Here is a 15,871-nt window from a genome sequence, read left to right as displayed (position 1 = left end):
ACCTGCACCGCCACAGCATCACCCACTCGGAGCACAAACCCCACGTCTGCCTGGCCTGCGGCAAAGCCTTCAAGCGCAGCTCCCACCTGGAGCGCCACAAATTCACCCACCTGGGGCAGAAACCCCACGGCTGCTCCCTGTGCCCGCGGAGGTTCCGGGATTCCGGGGAACTGAACCACCACCAACGCGTCCACACCGGGGAGAGGCCCTTCCAGTGCCCCCAGTGCCACATGAGGTTCGGCGAGCGCAACACGCTGCTGAGGCACGCCAGGAGGAAGCACCAGGGCAGGGGGGCAGCGCCGTGAGGGGGGGGAAATGGGGGGGGGGGAGGTGGGAGCGGAAGGCTGGATGCGGTGGGAGTAAAGGGTGGGGGGGGTGGTCATAAAGCTTGAGATGTGGTGGCCCTAAAAAGTGGGACGTGGTGACCCTAAAAGGTGGGGGATGGTGGTCATAAACTTGAGATGTGGTGGTCCTAAAAGGTGGGACGTGGTGGCCCCAAAACTGGGGATGTGGTGGCCCTAAAATGTGGGATGTGGTGGCCCTGAAAGTTGGGGGATGGTGGTCATAAACTTGAGATGTGGTGGTCCTAAAAGGTGGGACGTGGTGACCCTAAAAGGTGGGACGTGGTGGCCCCAAAATTTCGGATGTGGTGACCCTAAGGTTGGGATGTGGTGGCCCTAAAACGTGGGACGTGGTGGCCCTAGAAGTTGGGGGGTGGTGGTCATAAAGCTTGAGATGTGGTGGTCCTAAAAGGTGGGACGTGGTGGCCCCAAAACTGGGGATGTGGTGGCCCTAAAATGTGGGATGTGGTGGCCCTGAAAGTTGGGGGGTGGTGGTCATAAGGCTTGAGATGTGGTGGCCCTAAAAAGTGGGACATGATGACCCCAAAACTTTGGATGTGGTGGCCCTAAAATGTGGGACGTGGTGGCCCTGAAAGTTGGGGAGTGGTGGTCATAAAGCTTGAGATGTCGTGGCCCTAAAAGGTGGGACGTGGTGACCCCAAAACTTTGGATGTGGTGGCCATAAAATACAGGATGTGGTGGCCCTAAAAGATGGGGGATGGTGGTCCTAAAGCTTGAGATGTGGTGGTCCTAAAATGTGGGACGTGGTGGCCCCAAAATTTCGGATGTGGTGGCCCTAGAAGTTGGAATGTGGTGGCCATAAAATATGGGATGTGGTGGCTCTAAAATGTGGGATGTGGTGGCCCCAAAACTGTGGATGTGGTGACCCTAAAAGGTGGGACATGATGACCCCAAAACTTTGGACATGGTGCCCCTAAAATGTGGGACATGGTGGCCCTAGAAGTTGGGGGGGTGGTGGTCATAAAGCTTGAGATGTGGTGGCCCCAAAACTTTGGACACAGTGACCCTAATTTTGGGACGTGGTGGCCCTAAAAGTTGGGACGTGGTGGCCCCAAAACTTTGGATGTGGTGGCCCCAAAACTTTGGATGTGGTGGCCCTAAAATGTGGGACACGGTGACCCCAATGTTGGCCCTAAAACTTGGACGCGGTGGCCCCAGAGGTGGGAACACAGCTTGGGGTTTCTGGCCCTGGATTTGGGGTCACTGAGGCACCACAGTTTGGGACGTGGCAGCCCCACGGGTTTATTTGGGGGGGGTTGGTGGTCCTGGGGCCGCTCCTGCATCCCCCCCCCCGCGTTCTGTGGGTTCCCCCGCCCTGATTGGTTTTGTAATTCATGCCATAAAGCGCTTTTGGGGTTTTTCCTTTCCCTGCTGTTGTCACGTTTGGGGTTGGAGTTGGGGGGGGGGGGGACACGAAGCCCCACCAAACAGCTGCCCCACAACGACCCCCCCACCCCCCCCCCACCCGCTGCCCAACCATGGACTAACCAACCCATCCATGGGCTAACCAACCCGTTAACCAACCCATCCATGGGCTAACCAACCCGTTAACCAACCCATCCATGGGCTAACCAACCCGTTAACCAACCCACTGGTTAACCTGTCCCCCATTGACCAACCCACCCCCACCCCCCCCCCCATTAACCAACCCCCCCCATTAACCAACCCATTAACCAACCCACCCCCCCACTAACCAACCCACTGGTTAACCCACCCCCCCACTAACCAACCCACAAACCCCCCCATTGACGCCCCCCCCAGCCCCGTTCTGACTCAGCTGCTCCGGTTCCCATTTAATGTTTTCTGGTTTCTGTACATTTTGGGGGGGGGTCGCAGCCACCCCCGGGTTGGGGGCTGCGCTGCGCACGCAGAACTGGGGTCTCATTTATTTACACAGCGTGAAGAGCTCGCGGGGGGGGGGGGGGGCACAAATGGATGGGGGGGGGTCTCACCCCATTGTGGCTGTGGGGTGGGGGGCAGCAGATCTGATCCTATGGATCCTATGGGTCTGTTTTTTTTTGGGGGGGGGGGGGCTGCACTGCATCGCAATGAGGCACAGATGGGGCTGCAGCCCCCTCCCCACCTCCCTGTGATCCCCCCCACCCTCTGTGCCCCCTCAGCCCCCTTTATGCCCTCCTCCCCCCCACCCTGTGATCCCCCCCCACCCCTCTGTGCCCACTCCCCACCTCCCTGCCCCCCCCCCTCTGCCCCCCCCCAGCCCTCCTTGCCCCCTCCTGTACCCCTCTATGCCCCCCATCCCCCCTCGTGTCCCCTCCCCACCCCTCCTTGCCCCTTCCCCACCCTTTGCCCCCCTCACCCCTTTCCGTACCCCCTCCCCACCTCTCCATGCCCCCTTCACCCCTTTCCGTGCCCCCTCAGCCCTCCTTCTGCCCTCCTTGTGCCCCCTCCCCACCCTTCTGTGCCCCCTCCCCATCTCCCTGTGCCCCTCCCCACCTTTCCTTGCCCCCTCCCCACCCCTCCATTCCCCCTCAGCCCTCCTCCTGCCCCCTCCCCACCCCTCCGTGCCCCCTTCACTCCTTTCTGTGCCCCCTCAGCCCCCCTCGTGCCCCCTCCCCACCCCCTCATGCCCCCTCCCCACCTCCCTGTGCCCCTCCCCACCCCTCCATGCCCCCCTCACCCCTTTCTATGCCCCCTCAGCCCTCCTCCTGCCCCCCTTGTGCCCCCTCCCCACCCTTCCTTGCCCCCTCCCCTCCCCCTCAGCCCTCCTTGTGCCCCCCGGCCGCCATGCTCTCCATCTTGTGCCCGTTCCGGTGCTTCTTCAGCCCGTAGGTGTTGCGGAACCCCTCCCCGCAGGTGCTGCACTTGAAAGGCCTCCCCCCCTGATGGGCCTGGAGGTGTTTGCTGAAATACTTGGGGTCCTTGAAGAGCTTCATGCAGGTGGAGCAGCGCAGCTCCCTGCGCGCCTCGTGCGAGCGCTGGTGCCGCAGGATGGACGAGAGGTAGAAGAAGCTCTTGGGGCAGCGCTCGCAGCGGTAAACCTTCTCCCCGAAGTGCACCCTGCGGTGCTCCAGCAGGTTGGAGCGGTAGCGGAACGTCTTCCCGCACGTCTGGCAGCGCTGCGGCCGCGCCGTGCCGTGCAGCCTCTGGTGCTCGGCCAGGCTGGACGACTGGGCGAACCTCTTCTTGCACAGCGCGCACTTGTAGGCCCTCTCCCCGGTGTGCACCACCTTGTGCTGCCGCAGGTACCACGAGCGCTGGAAGCCGCGGCCGCAGACCCCGCAGCGGAACGGCCGCTCCTCCGTGTGGCAGCGCTGGTGCCGCATCAGCAGGGCGGCCTCCCAGAACCGCTTCCCGCAGACGGAGCAGCCGAAGTGCCTCTTCTGCAGGTGCCTCCGGCGGTGCAGCAGCAGGTCGTAGGCGCCGGCGAAGCTCTGCCCGCACACCGAGCAGCCCAGCGTGCGCCGCACCAGGTGCACGTACTTGTGGGTCACCAGGGCCAGGAAGTGCTTGAAGCTCTGCCCGCACGTCCCGCACGTGAAGCGCTCCCCGCTCGGCACCACCGGGTGCTCCTCGTTGCCGTCCGGCGCCTCCGGCGCCGCCTGGTGCGCCAGCTTGTGCCACATCAGGTTCTCGATGAAGCCGAACGCCTTCCCGCACACCTCGCAGCCGTACGGCTTCTCCGCCATGTGCGCCTCCTTATGGTTGACGGCGTGGAAGAGGTCGGCGAAGCGCTCCCCGCACTCGGCGCAGCCGTAGCTCAGCCCTTCCGCGCCGCTGCCGGCGCCCGGCACGGCGCTCAGCCCGCACGGCAGAGGCAGGCGGTGGATCTGCTTGTGCCTGGTGAGGCTCTGAGGGTAACCGAAGGCCTTCCCGCACAGCTCGCACTTGTAGGGCCGCTCGCGCGTGTGCACCACGTGGTGTTTGCTCAGGTGGAACGACTCCCGGAACCGCTTCCCGCACACGGCGCACTGGTGCGGCTTCTCCCCGGTGTGAATCCTTTCATGCCTCTTCAACGTCTCCCGGCGCCCGAAGGCTCGCCCGCACACCCCGCACCCGAAGCTCTTCCCCGGCGCCAGGAAAACCCCGCTCTCCGTTTTCTCCTCCGAGAAAACGAACCCCGCGGGTTTGCCGACGCCGAGGAACGGCCCCGGCGCCGCCATCGCTCCGCTCTTCGCCCCGCCGTGCGCCTGCCGGTGCCGGAGGAGGCTCTGCGGCGCGGCGTAGCCCTTCCCGCACACCTCGCACCGGTAGTCGGGCCGCTGCCCGCTGTGAGCGGCCTGGTGCCTCAGCAGGTAGGCCGGGTCGCGGAATTCCTTGCCGCAGACGGAGCAGGGCAGGCGCAGCGGCCCCGCGTGAGTCTTGCCGTGCCTGGTGAGGCTCTCGCGCCGGTTGAAGCTCTTGGAGCAAACCGAGCAGCTGAAGGGCTTCTCCCCGGTGTGGATGATTTGGTGCTGGTGGAGGTGGCTGGGTTTCTTGAACACCTTCCAGCACAGGGAGCAGGTGAAGGGGCCGTCGGGGGACGCGTTGTTCACTGGAGGCACCGCCGCGGCACCGGGAGCCAAAGCGAGGCCGCCCGGTGCCAGGATGACCCCGGAGGGCGTCGGGAGGACGCCGCTCAGCGTCGCGGTGGCACCGGGGGGCGACGGGAGGATGCTGGGCACCATCAGGGCGGCGTTGGGCGCCAGGGTGAGGCCGGCGGGCGTCGCGCCGACTCCATTGGCGGTTGCCGGGTTGACGCCGTTGGGGGTGGGGTTGACCCCGCTGGGTGCCGGGTGGACCCCGTTGGGGGTCGTCGGGTTCACCCCGCTGGCCGCCGGGTTCTCCCCGCTTGGCGCCGGGTTGACCCCATTGGGTGCCACGTTGACCACGGCGGCCCCATGGGGCAGCGAGCCGGCCGCGTTGGCCCCGCTGACCCTGCTGGGCGCCGAGTTGACCATATTGGCCCCACCGGGCGTCGAGTTGACCATATTCACCCCATTAGGGGCCACGCTGACCCTACTGGGTGCTGAGCCGACCATATTGGCCCCATTGGGCGCCGCGTTGACCACGTTGGCCCCGTTGGGCGCCGAGTTGAGCCTGTTGGGCGCCGCGTTGACCACGTTGGCTCCATTGGGTGCCACGTTGGCTCCATTGGGCGCCACGTTGACCACGCCGGCCCCGTTGGGCGCCACGTTGACCCCGTTGGGCATCGAGTTGACCCCGCCGGGCAGCGAGTTGAGCACGTTGGCCCCATTGGGCACCGGCAAGACGCCGGCCACCACCAAACTCACCCCGTTGGACGCCGCCGTCGCCGACCCCGCACCGCTCACCCCACTGGGCCCCACCGCAGCCCCGCCGCCGGGTCCCTCGAGTCCCCCGCCGTCCTTGTGGCAGCGGCGGTGGCGGATGAGGCTGGAGACGTGGTTGTAGGCCCGGCCGCAGGTGCCGCACTCGTAGGGCCGCTGGCCGCTGTGCACCAACATGTGCTGCACCAGGTGGGAGGATTGCTTGAAGGACTTCTGGCAGACCCCGCAGGGGAAGCGCCGCTCCATCAGGTACTTCAGGCGGCGGAAGTAATTCTTCTCCTCTTTGCCCCCGACGTCGGGGGGCACCGAGGGGGTCGGGGGGGCTCCGGGCGCCGCCGCCGTCCCCCCACGTTTGAAGCCCCCGAAGAGGTGCTGATGGCCGGAGAGATCCACGATGCCCCACTGCGGGGGGGTGAAGGTCCCGGCGGACTCGAAAAGGGGCTGAGATGGGGGGGGGGGCACGGGGGGGTAGGAGGGGGTCCCGGTCTGCGCGGCCCCCCCCTCGTTCTTTTTGGGTTGCGCGGCGACGTTTTCGGCTTTGAAGTCCTTCTGTTTGGCGGAGGGGGGGCGGTCAAATTGGGGGACGGTGGGCGGGGGGGGGTATTCGAAGGGGGGCTGAGGGCAGGGCAGGGGGGGCAGTGCCTTCGGGTGCCCCTCGGGGCCGTAGGGTTCCATGGGGTCGAAGCGTTGGTGGTTGAGGAACTCGAGGAAGTCGAAGGGGTAAGTCTGGAAGTGGACGCTGTCGTCGCTGACGTTGGCTTCCATCTCCGGGGTGGGGGGTGAGGGGGGGGGAAGGGGGTGGGGGGGGGAAGAAATAGCGTGTGGGGGGGGGGAGGGGTCCCTGCGGGGAGGGGGGAGGGAGGGGGATAGAGGGTTATTTGGGGTAATGATATTGGGGGGGGGGAAGTGGGAGAAGGATAGGGGGGGATTGGGGGGGGATGGGGGAGAATGGAGGTAATGGGGGGGAGCACGGGGTTTGGGGGGGGCGTGGGGGGGTACGAGTGGGGTTTGGAGGGGGGATATGGGGGGGATATGAAGGGAATGGGGATATAAGGGGGTATGGGGGGGTAACGGGGGGGGGACACGGGGTTTTGGGGGGGGGCAGAGGGGGAACGGGGGGACACGAGGGGCGGGGGGGGCAATGGGGGGGGACGCGGGGGGCGCAGCACTCACCTCGCGGGGCGGCTCCGTCCCAGCGCTCCGCCCGCGGCTTTGGGGGGGTCGCAAGGCTTTTTTATTTGGGGGGGGGTCCCAGATTTTGGGGTCGTTCCGGGGTTTTGATTTTTTGAGGGCGGGGGGAAGGGGGGAAAGGGGGGGGGGGCTGTCGGTTTGGGGAGGGTGAGGGGGGGTCCCGGGGGGGGGGGTGAGGGGGGGGGGGCTCGGCGGACCCCTCTCGCTCCGGCCCTTCTCCGCGGCTCCGCCCCCACCGGAACCGGAAGCGGAACACCCCCCCCCTTTCCCGACCGCGGCAAGATGGCGGCGGCCGCGACAAGATGGCTGAGCTGCCCTCAGCCAAAATGGCGGCCGAGGGCAGAGGGCGCCCCCTTGCCCGCGTCCAACATGGCGCCCGCGCCCTCCCCCACGCCCTCCGCGCACGTGCGGCGCCACGTGCGCCCATTGGCTGAAAGTGGGTCAGGCCCCGCCCCCTTCCCTCCTCCCCATTGGTTTAATCTGGGTCAGCGCGCCCCGCCCCCTCGCGGCCCCCATGGCCGCGCCGCGTGACCGCCGGCCCCGCCTCCGCGAGCTCCTATTGGCTGCGGGAAGAGCGGGGGGGCGTGGCGAGAGGAGGGGCGTGTCCGGACGCGGAGAGTGGGCGGAGTTTGAGGAGGCCACGCCCAAAGTGGGCGGAGCGTGGCGAGGGCACGGCGGGGGCTGCAGTGGGAGAGAGCGGGTAAAGGGGGGGTCTGGGGGGGGGAATTGGGGGGATGGGGGCATTGAGGGGGGGGGAGCGGCACTGCTGGCGTCCTGCGGGGGAAACGGGAATAGGGGGATTCTGGGGGGGGGGGGGGCGGGAATTGGGGTAGGGCAATGGGGTGTCCTGGGGGGCACCGAGTCCTGGGGGAGGGCACCGGATCTGGGGGGGGGGTCGGGTATGTGAATGGAGGGGGGGGGGCACGGGATGAGGGGATCGGGAATGGGGATATGGCAGTGGGGGGCTTAGGGCTGGGGGGGGGGAACCAGGGGTCTTGTGGGGAGCAGGGACGGGGGGCTGGGAACGAAGGGGCCGGGAATGGGGGCGTAGCGGGGGGGGGAGGCAGCGGGTCTGAGCGGTTCGGCAACAAGGAGCTCCCGGAGGGGTCCGGGTGCGGAGCGGGGGGGGGGCGGGGGTGGGAAGGACGAGAATAGAGAGATGAGAGGGGGGTTTCCCCGACCTGGGCTGTAGGGCACCGCAGGGGCACCGTGAGCCGGGGGGGTTCCGTGCCCAGCGGTGCAGCGCTGCCAACGGCCGCGGTGGGGAGGGGTGGGGTGGTGCGGGAGCGGGGGTGTCCCGGAGTGGGGGACCCCCACGCGCGTCCGTGTTTTCCCCCCTCCCCGCGGGGTCACGCGAGGTGAATCCGCACGTGTGCGTGGGGAAGGGGGGGAGCGGCCACGTGAGCCCGGCCCCGCCCCCTCCTCCCCCCCCCGGGCTCCTCCCACCCCCCCCCCTTTCTCACGTGCGACCGCCTCCTTTCCCGCGCCCGCGCCCCACGCACGTGGCTTTTCTCCCGCGCCCGCGCCCCGCGCACGTGGTGCTGCCGCCGGTGCTGACGGCGCCCCCTGCAGGCCGATGGAGGAAATCGCGTCCCGCGTCGCCCCGCTGCTGCCGTGGGATCGGCCCGGGATCCCCGCGGGGGGGGAATTGGAATACGTGGACCTGGATGAGTTCCTACGGGAGCACGGGTTGCCCCCCAGCCCGCAGGCGCTGCCCCAAAGCCCCGAGAGGGCGCCCGGTGCGTGACCTCCGCCCCCCCCCCCCATCGCGATAGGCCCCCCCCCCAGTCACAATATGGCCCCTCCCGTTGGGGTGCAATACTGCTGTTCCGATTGGATCCTTGCTTTTTGATGACCCCCCCCGCCCCGTATCACAATAGGACCCCTCTCTCTCGTGGCGTGACCCCCCCCCCCACACACATTGAGATAGGACCCCCCCACTGCAATAGGACCCCCCCGCTGTTATATGAACCTCCTCACTTCGGTGGGACCCCCCCACTACAGCAGAACCCCTCCCATTGCTACAGGACCCCCCCCCAGTTACTATAGGACCCCCCCGATGTTTTATGTCTCCCTGACTTCAATAGGACCCCCCCTGTTGTGATAGGACCCCCCCATACTGAAATAGGGCCCTCTGCCATTATTGTAGGACCCCCCCATTGTTATAGGACCCCCCCACTGCAACAGGGCCTCCCCATTTCATAGGACCCCCCCCGCTCTTATAGGACCCCCCCCCCACACTGCAATAGCACACCCTTATTGAGCCAGTTTCCATGGGATGCCCCCCCCCCATGTCGCGATAGGACCCCCCCGTTGTGATAGCATTCCCCTCCGTGACCCCCCCCCAAGACCCCCTCCCCGTTCCTACAGAGACCCCATTGAATCCCCCTGAATTACCACAGCCCCCCCCAAAAAAAAACCACACTAAGGATCCCATTACCCCCCCCCCCCCCATCACAGTGAGGCCCCATAGCAGCAGTGACCCTCGCTATCATGACAGTCCCCCCTCTGTCACGACAGACCCCCCCCCACACACACATTTTAGGCTCCCCAATCCTAAATGAGTCCATAATCAACCCCCCCCCCATTTAAACCTTCCCACCCCCCTTTTCCTTTCGCAGCCCCCGCCCCCCCCCGCGCACCCCCCAGCCCTGTGGGGGGGGAGGGGCTCCTGGAAGCCGAAGAGGCTTTGCCTGGGGGGGGGCCCCCCCTGGATCCCCCTTTGGATCCCCCCCCCCTGGACCCCCGGAGGCTGCGGTTCTCCCAGGAGGAGCTGCGCCCCCACCCCATTGCACGCAAAGCAAGGAAGGTCCACGTCCCTGAGGAGCAGAAGGTGGGGGGGGGCACTGGGGGGGGGCATAGGGGGTTGGGGGTAGGGGGAAATGGGGGGGGTCTTGGGGTTATTGGGGGTCCTTGGGCTTGGGGGGAGGAGGGGAATTACATGGGGGGGGGTAAGAGGGGTCCTGGGGGGGGTCCTGGGGCTGGGGAGTCTTGGGGGGGCATGGAGGGGTCTTCGGGTTGGGGGAAATGGGGGGGGGGTCCTGGGGCTATTGGGGGTCTTGGGGTGGGAAATTGGGGGGAGGGGGGGGTGTCCTGGGGCTGGAGGGGAGAATGACACAAAGGGGTCCTGGGGGGAGGCAAGTGGGGGGGGGGGGGGGGGGTCTTGGGGCAACGGGGGTCCTGGACAAGAGGGGGGTTGGGGGTCCTGAAGCTGGGGTTCGGGGGGGGGGGCACGGGGGGGGGGTCTTGGAGTTGAGGGTAGGGGGCAATGGGGGAATTCTGGGGCTATGGGGGGTCCTGGGTTGGGGGGGGGTCCTCTGATCTGCGGGGAACCGCAGTGTGTGGGGCAAAAGGGAACGGCTGGGGGTCTGGGGGGGGGGGGGGGTCCTGGGTGCCGCCCCTTTAATACAGGGGGGGTCCCAACTCTACCAGCCCCCCCCCGGGTATTTGGGGGGGGGGGGGGGGGGGGTGGCTGTCGCGGGTGCTGATGGGGCGCACAGAATGGGGCTCCAATGGGGGGGGGAGGGGTGGGTGGGGGGGGGTCCCAATTCCAACCCCCCCCCCCCCCCCCGTGATCAGGATGAGAAATACTGGAGCCGCCGCTCTCGGAACAACGCGGCCGCCCGGCGCTCGCGGGAAATGAGGCGGCTGAAAGAAAATCAAATCTCCGCCCGGGCGGCGTTTTTGGAACGGGAAAACGCGGCGCTGCGCCACGAAGTGGCGGCGGCACGGAGGGAACTGCAGCGATTCCGGGCCCTTCTGTCGCGATACGAGGCGCGGCACGGAGCGCTTTGAGCGCCGCCTGCTGGCGGGGAGGGCGACGCCAACGGTGGGGGGGGCGCTTTGTCACGTGGGTGCCGGATCACGTGGGGGGGTGTTGGGGTCACGTGGGGTTGCTCCCATTCATTGAGTTTCGCCCCACAGCCGTCGGTTCCACGTGTGGGTTTGGGGGTTTCTCCCCCCCAAATCTTGGTGCCCCCCCCCACATATTGGTGCCCCCCCATCTCTTTTGGGGGTGGGGTCTCCGTGTTTCGGGATCCCCCCTCCACTCGCTGAACCCCCACCCCACATCCATGGGGTCTCCCGTCCCGTTGGGGGGGGGGGTCTCCCCATCTCTTGGGGAGGAGGGGGGGGGGTCCCTTCTTTTGGGGTCCCCCCCCTCCACTCATTGGGTTCCCCCTCAGGGCATTGGGGTCCCTCCCCATGCATTCAGGCCCCTCCTCCGTGGGTCACATTGGGGTCCCTCCCCCCGTTTAAGTGACCCCCCCCCCCCACTGAGGGTTCCTGTCTGTTTTTGGGGTCCCCCCCATTGGGCTGCCCCACCCCACCGCACCCCCCCACGCTTGATTTGGGCTCCCCCGCCCCCCCTCCCTCCATATTTTGGGGTCGCCCCCCCCCCCAGTCTGTAAATATTTATTCCCCGGCCCTGGGTCGGATCAAAGCACAATGTGGGGGGGGGCACCCCCTCACACTCCTCCTTCCCCCCCCCCCCCCTCACACTCCTCCCCCCTTCCCCCCCCCATATCCTCCCAGTGACCCATTCCCAATTCAGGCCAGTAGGGTCACTCGGGGGGGGGAGGAGGGGGGGCACCCCCTATGCTTGGGATAGGATCAGCACGTGATCCCCCTGCCCTCCCCCCCCCCCCAAAATAACCCCCAACCCTGGAGCGGATCTTCCCCCCCGCCCCCCCCACCCCCCAATTCCCTCTGTCTGCACTTTGACCACTTTAAGACCCCTCACCCCCCAGAAGGGTTTGGGGTGGGGGAGGGGGGCGTTGTTGTGTCCCCCCTGCCCTCCCCCCCCCCCCGAACTCCTCCTCATTTATGGGGGGGGTTCCGGGGTGGGGAGGGGGCGATTTTGTACAGAATAAACCCTTTAATCTGCAGTGCGAGTCCTAAATTGGAAGATGGGGGGGGGGGGGGGATCTAAATGGGGGGCAGCGCGTCCCCCCCCCACTCCACGTGCACTGAGTTCATCCCCCAGCGTCTCCCCAAACTGTCTGTGGGCGGGGGGGGGTCTTATGAACGAACCCCCCCCAAATTCCTGCGGCTGGAACCCCCCCCTGGGGGTCCCAACCCCTATAGGTCTATGGATACCCCATAGGGGTCCTCACTGCCCCCAAAGCCCCCCAGCCCCAAACCCTACGGGTCCATGGATACACCCTACGGGGGTCCCAATCCCTACGGCCCCATAGATCCCCCACCGGGGGTCCTCACTGACCCCAAACCCCCCCGGCTCCGCTCCCTACGGGTGCACGGCTCCAACCCACGTGCGCTCTGACGGATCCCGGAAGAGCACATCCTTGATGCGCCCCCTGACCCGGAAGTTATCCCTGCGTCCAATCCCTTTGCGCGGTGCTCATCGGTGCTGGTTAATTGGCAGGGCGCTCAGCCAATAGGAGGAATGGATTGCAGCGTATACTCTATCCTCCGCTCTGACTCTATGGTCACCGCCTCCTTTCTCAGCGCGAGTCCTCCAGTACAACAGAGGAGCGCCGCGCAGAGCGGCCCCACCACCCACATCCGTCCTCTGAGAGCGGAAGTTCCGGTCCAGGAGAGGAAGTTCCGGTCCGGGAGCGGAAGTCCCGCCTCTTTCCTTTCCGTTTTCTCTTCTCGCTCGCATCGCAGCCGCCATGGTGGGTCCGGGCCCGCAGCTCCGCCAATCCGCCGCCATCCGCCGCCGGGAAGGGGCCGGGGGGGACCGGGGCCGCTTCACGGGGATGCGGGGAGAGCAGCGGCGGGGCGGCGGGGCGGAGCGGGGTCGGGTTGGGGCCTCGTTCCGCTTTCAAGCCGCGGTTCTGAGCTCCGGGCCCGGTTGACGGTAAGCCGGTCCCGGTTCTGACGGCGCCGTTTTCCTCCTTCAGGGTGTCGACATCCGCCATAACCGCGACCGCAAAGTCAGGCGGCGGGAGCCCAAAAGTCAGGATATCTACCTGAGGCTGCTGGTCAAGGTTAGGCCGCGGCGGGCAGGGGGGACTTCCGGTTTGGAGGAGGGGGAGTTCCGGTTTCCGGTGCTGACCCCCGCCCCCCACCGTAGCTGTACCGCTTCCTGGCCCGGAGAACGAATTCGGCCTTCAATAAAGTGGTGCTGAAGCGGCTCTTCATGAGCCGCACAAACCGGCCGCCGCTGGCGCTCAGCAGGATGGTAAAATGGGGGGGGGGGGGTCTTTGGGGTGGGGGGGGGGGAGAAATGAAGGAGGGAAATGGGGGGGGGGGGTTGGGTTGAGGGGGGGGTTAAAATGAGGGGGGGGCAGGGTAAGAAAATGGAGGTCAGTGGGAGGTGGGGGGGGGTCTGCAGGGGGAGGGGGGAACAAAAACTGGAGGGGTGTGGCCCCAAAATGGGATTTGGGGGGTCTGTAATGTGGGGGGGGGGGCTTTGAGGGGTCCCAAAAATGGGGGGGGTCCCAAAAACGGGGATACTTCCCCCCCCCCCCAGCTGAAGGCTTTCTGTATGAAGTGGGCATTTGCAGCGCTGTGGGACAGAATGGGGGGGGTTCAGAGATCCCTGAAATGAGGGGGGAGGGGTTGGGGTCTCTGCCCTCCCTCCCCCCCCCCCCCGATTATTTTGGGGGGGGTCTCCATCGTTGCCCCCCCCCAAAAAAAAAAAGATCAGGAAGATGAAGTTGCCCGGGAGAGAAAACAAAACGGCGGTGGTGGTCGGGACGGTGACCGACGACGTGAGGATCCAGGAGGTGCCTAAGCTGAAGGTGAGGGGTAATTAATTAATTAAGAAGGGGGAGGGGTTAATTAATGAGGGGGGGAGTCCTTGAGATTGGGGGGGGGGTCGGGGTGTTGAGATTTGGGGGGGTGGGGGGGGTTTGAGGGTTGCGTTTTTGGGGTGAAGGTGAGGAAGGGTGGAAGCGCTTTAAGGGGGGGTGGTGTCTCTTTAAGGGGGGGGGGTCTGTGCGATTTGGGGGGGGGTCCTTGGGATGTGGGGGGGTCGTTGAGATGGAGTTGGGGGCGTTTGGGTGGGGGGGGGTCGGGGTGTTGAGATTTGGGGTGGGGGGGGGGTGAATTGGGTTGGGGGTCCCTGCTTTGGGGAGGAGGGAGCGAGATTTCTTTCAGGGGGTGGTGTCTCTTTAAGGGGGGGGTCTGTGCGATTTGGGGGGGGTCCTTGGGATGGGGGGGGGTCGTTGAGATGGAGGGGGGGCGCCTTTAGGTGGGGGGGGGGGTCGGGGTGTTGAGATTTGGGGCGGGGGGGTGAATTGGGGTGGGGGTCCTGCGGTGGGGAGCGAGATCTCGTGAAGAGGGGGCGGTATCTCTTTAAGGGAGGTGATATCTCTTTAAGGGGGGGTCTGTGCGATTTGGGGGGGGGTCTTTAAGACGGGGGGGGTCGTTAAGACGGGGGGGGGGGTCATTAAGATGGGGGGGTCGAGATTTTGGGTGGGGGGGGGCGAATTGTGCTGTGATCCCGCTGTGGGGGAGGAGGGGCGAGACGCCTTTAGCGGGGGGCGGTTTCTCTTTAAGAGGGGATGGGGGGGCGGGGCGGGGTCTGAGCGATTTGGGGGGGGGTTATTTTGAGGGGGGGTCCATTTTTCACTTCCCCCCCCCCCAGGTCTGTGCTCTCCGTGTGACCAAAGGCGCCCGCAGCCGAATCCTCCGTGCTGGGGGGGCCGTCCTGACCTTCGACCAGCTGGCCATGGCCGCCCCCAAGGGGAAGGGAACCGTGCTGCTGTCCGGTACGGGGGGGGGGGTTGGGGGGGTTTGGGGGGGGGCGGGGGGGTCGTTTAAGGCCTGGGGGGGGGCAGGGGGTGATGTTGGTTTTGTGCCCCCCCCCCCTTTGTGTTTTTATAGGGCCGAGGAAGGGGCGCGAGGTGTACCGGCATTTTGGGAAGGCGCCCGGGACCCCGCACAGCCACACCAAGTGAGGGGGGGGGTAATTTGGGGTGGGGGGGGGTTATGGGGTCACGGGGGGGGGGGAATGGGATGGGGGGAGGAAGGGGAAATTGGGGGAGGGATAATTGGGGGGGGGGGAATTTGGGATGAGGGGGGGAATAATTGGGAGGGGGGGAAATGGGGTGAGAGGGTTATGGGGTGGGGGGGGGAGATGGGGTGGGGGGGGGTTTGCTATGGGGTGGGAGGGGGAAATGGGGCTGGGGGGGGATTGTGGGGTGGGGGGGGCAAAGGGGGGGCAGTAGGAAGAGCTGCTATGGGGCCGGGGGGGGCAGATATGGGACTGGGGGGGGAGAAATGGGGCTGGGGGTGGGGCTGCTATGGGGCAGGGGGGGGAGATTTGGGGTTTTATATGGGGGGGGCTCTAAAAGCTTTGAGATTTTACTGGTGGTCGGGGGGGGGGGGTTGAAATGGTGGGGTTTTATTCCGAGGGGGGAGGATTTGGGGGGGGGGGGTTATTATGGGGGGGGTCCACGGCCCCCTAATTGACCCCCCCCCCCCCAATTTCCCCCCCCCCCCAGGCCCTACGTCCGCTCCAAGGGCCGGAAGTTCGAGCGGGCGCGCGGCCGCAGGGCCAGCAGGGGCTACAAGAACTGAGACCCCCCCCCAATTAACGCCGGGCCGCCCCCCCCCCCAGCGCTTAATTAACCCCCCCACACCGAATAAACGCTGTGCCCCCCCCCAGCAAAGCCTCCGTGTCTCCGTTACCCCCCCACAATTCAAGTCACGTGACCGCACAGCCCCCCCCCCCGCCATGGTTGAACCCACGTGACCCCTGCAGCCCCTCGTTTAAATCACGTGACCCCCCCCACACTTCGCCCCCATTATAAGTCACGTGACCCCACGCCCCCCCCATTGAACCCCAGCCCCCCCTTTTATGCCCCCCACTGAACCCACGTGACCCCACCCCTCATATAAGTCACGTGACCCCCCCCCACAGGCCCCCATTTATCTCGCGTGACCTCACCGCCCCCCCCTCGCGCCTCCCATTTAAGTCACGTGACCCCGAACCCCCCCATTTAAGTCACGTGACCCTGCGGTTCCCCCCACCAATTGAACTCACGTGACCTCAGAGGCCCCCCTCAATTGAACCCACGTGACCCCCGCAGCGCCCCCCTCCCAATTTAGCATACGTGACCCCACCGACCCCCCCCAAATTTAAGTCACGTGACCCCATCG

The 15,871-nt window shown here is 66.3% G+C and overlaps 3 protein-coding genes across 3 annotated transcripts; 2 read left to right on the top strand and 1 right to left on the bottom strand.

Annotated features, from left to right (window-relative positions):
• Positions 1–3,050: 3,050 nt before the first annotated feature.
• Positions 3,051–7,226, bottom strand: ZNF865 (zinc finger protein 865). Its single transcript, XM_090127559.1, has 3 exons — positions 7,036–7,226; positions 6,782–6,929; positions 3,051–6,157 (listed from the first exon to the last, which is right to left on the bottom strand). The coding sequence occupies exons 1-3, from the start codon at positions 7,224–7,226 to the stop codon at positions 3,080–3,082; spliced, it is 3,417 nt and encodes a 1,138-aa protein (XP_089983685.1). The 3' UTR covers positions 3,051–3,079.
• A 57-nt stretch (positions 7,227–7,283) lies between these two features.
• On the top strand, positions 7,284–11,233 carry DBP (D-box binding PAR bZIP transcription factor). The gene is made up of 4 exons (XM_090127711.1): positions 7,284–7,499; positions 8,372–8,538; positions 9,421–9,632; positions 10,379–11,233. The coding sequence occupies exons 2-4, from the start codon at positions 8,376–8,378 to the stop codon at positions 10,592–10,594; spliced, it is 591 nt and encodes a 196-aa protein (XP_089983837.1). The 5' UTR covers positions 7,284–7,499; positions 8,372–8,375; the 3' UTR covers positions 10,595–11,233.
• A 1,047-nt stretch (positions 11,234–12,280) lies between these two features.
• Positions 12,281–15,291, top strand: RPL18 (ribosomal protein L18). The gene is made up of 7 exons (XM_090127710.1): positions 12,281–12,435; positions 12,664–12,750; positions 12,837–12,944; positions 13,408–13,506; positions 14,355–14,478; positions 14,594–14,663; positions 15,214–15,291. The coding sequence occupies exons 1-7, from the start codon at positions 12,433–12,435 to the stop codon at positions 15,287–15,289; spliced, it is 567 nt and encodes a 188-aa protein (XP_089983836.1). The 5' UTR covers positions 12,281–12,432; the 3' UTR covers positions 15,290–15,291.
• Positions 15,292–15,871: the final 580 nt, after the last annotated feature.

This window comes from Phasianus colchicus, chromosome 31, assembly GCF_987193195.1.
Source record: "Phasianus colchicus chromosome 31, bPhaCol1.hap1.1, whole genome shotgun sequence".
Taxonomy (NCBI): domain Eukaryota; kingdom Metazoa; phylum Chordata; class Aves; order Galliformes; family Phasianidae; genus Phasianus; species Phasianus colchicus.
The sequence above is the reverse complement of the archived record's forward strand: the minus strand, read 5'-3'. Positions and strand labels throughout refer to the sequence as shown.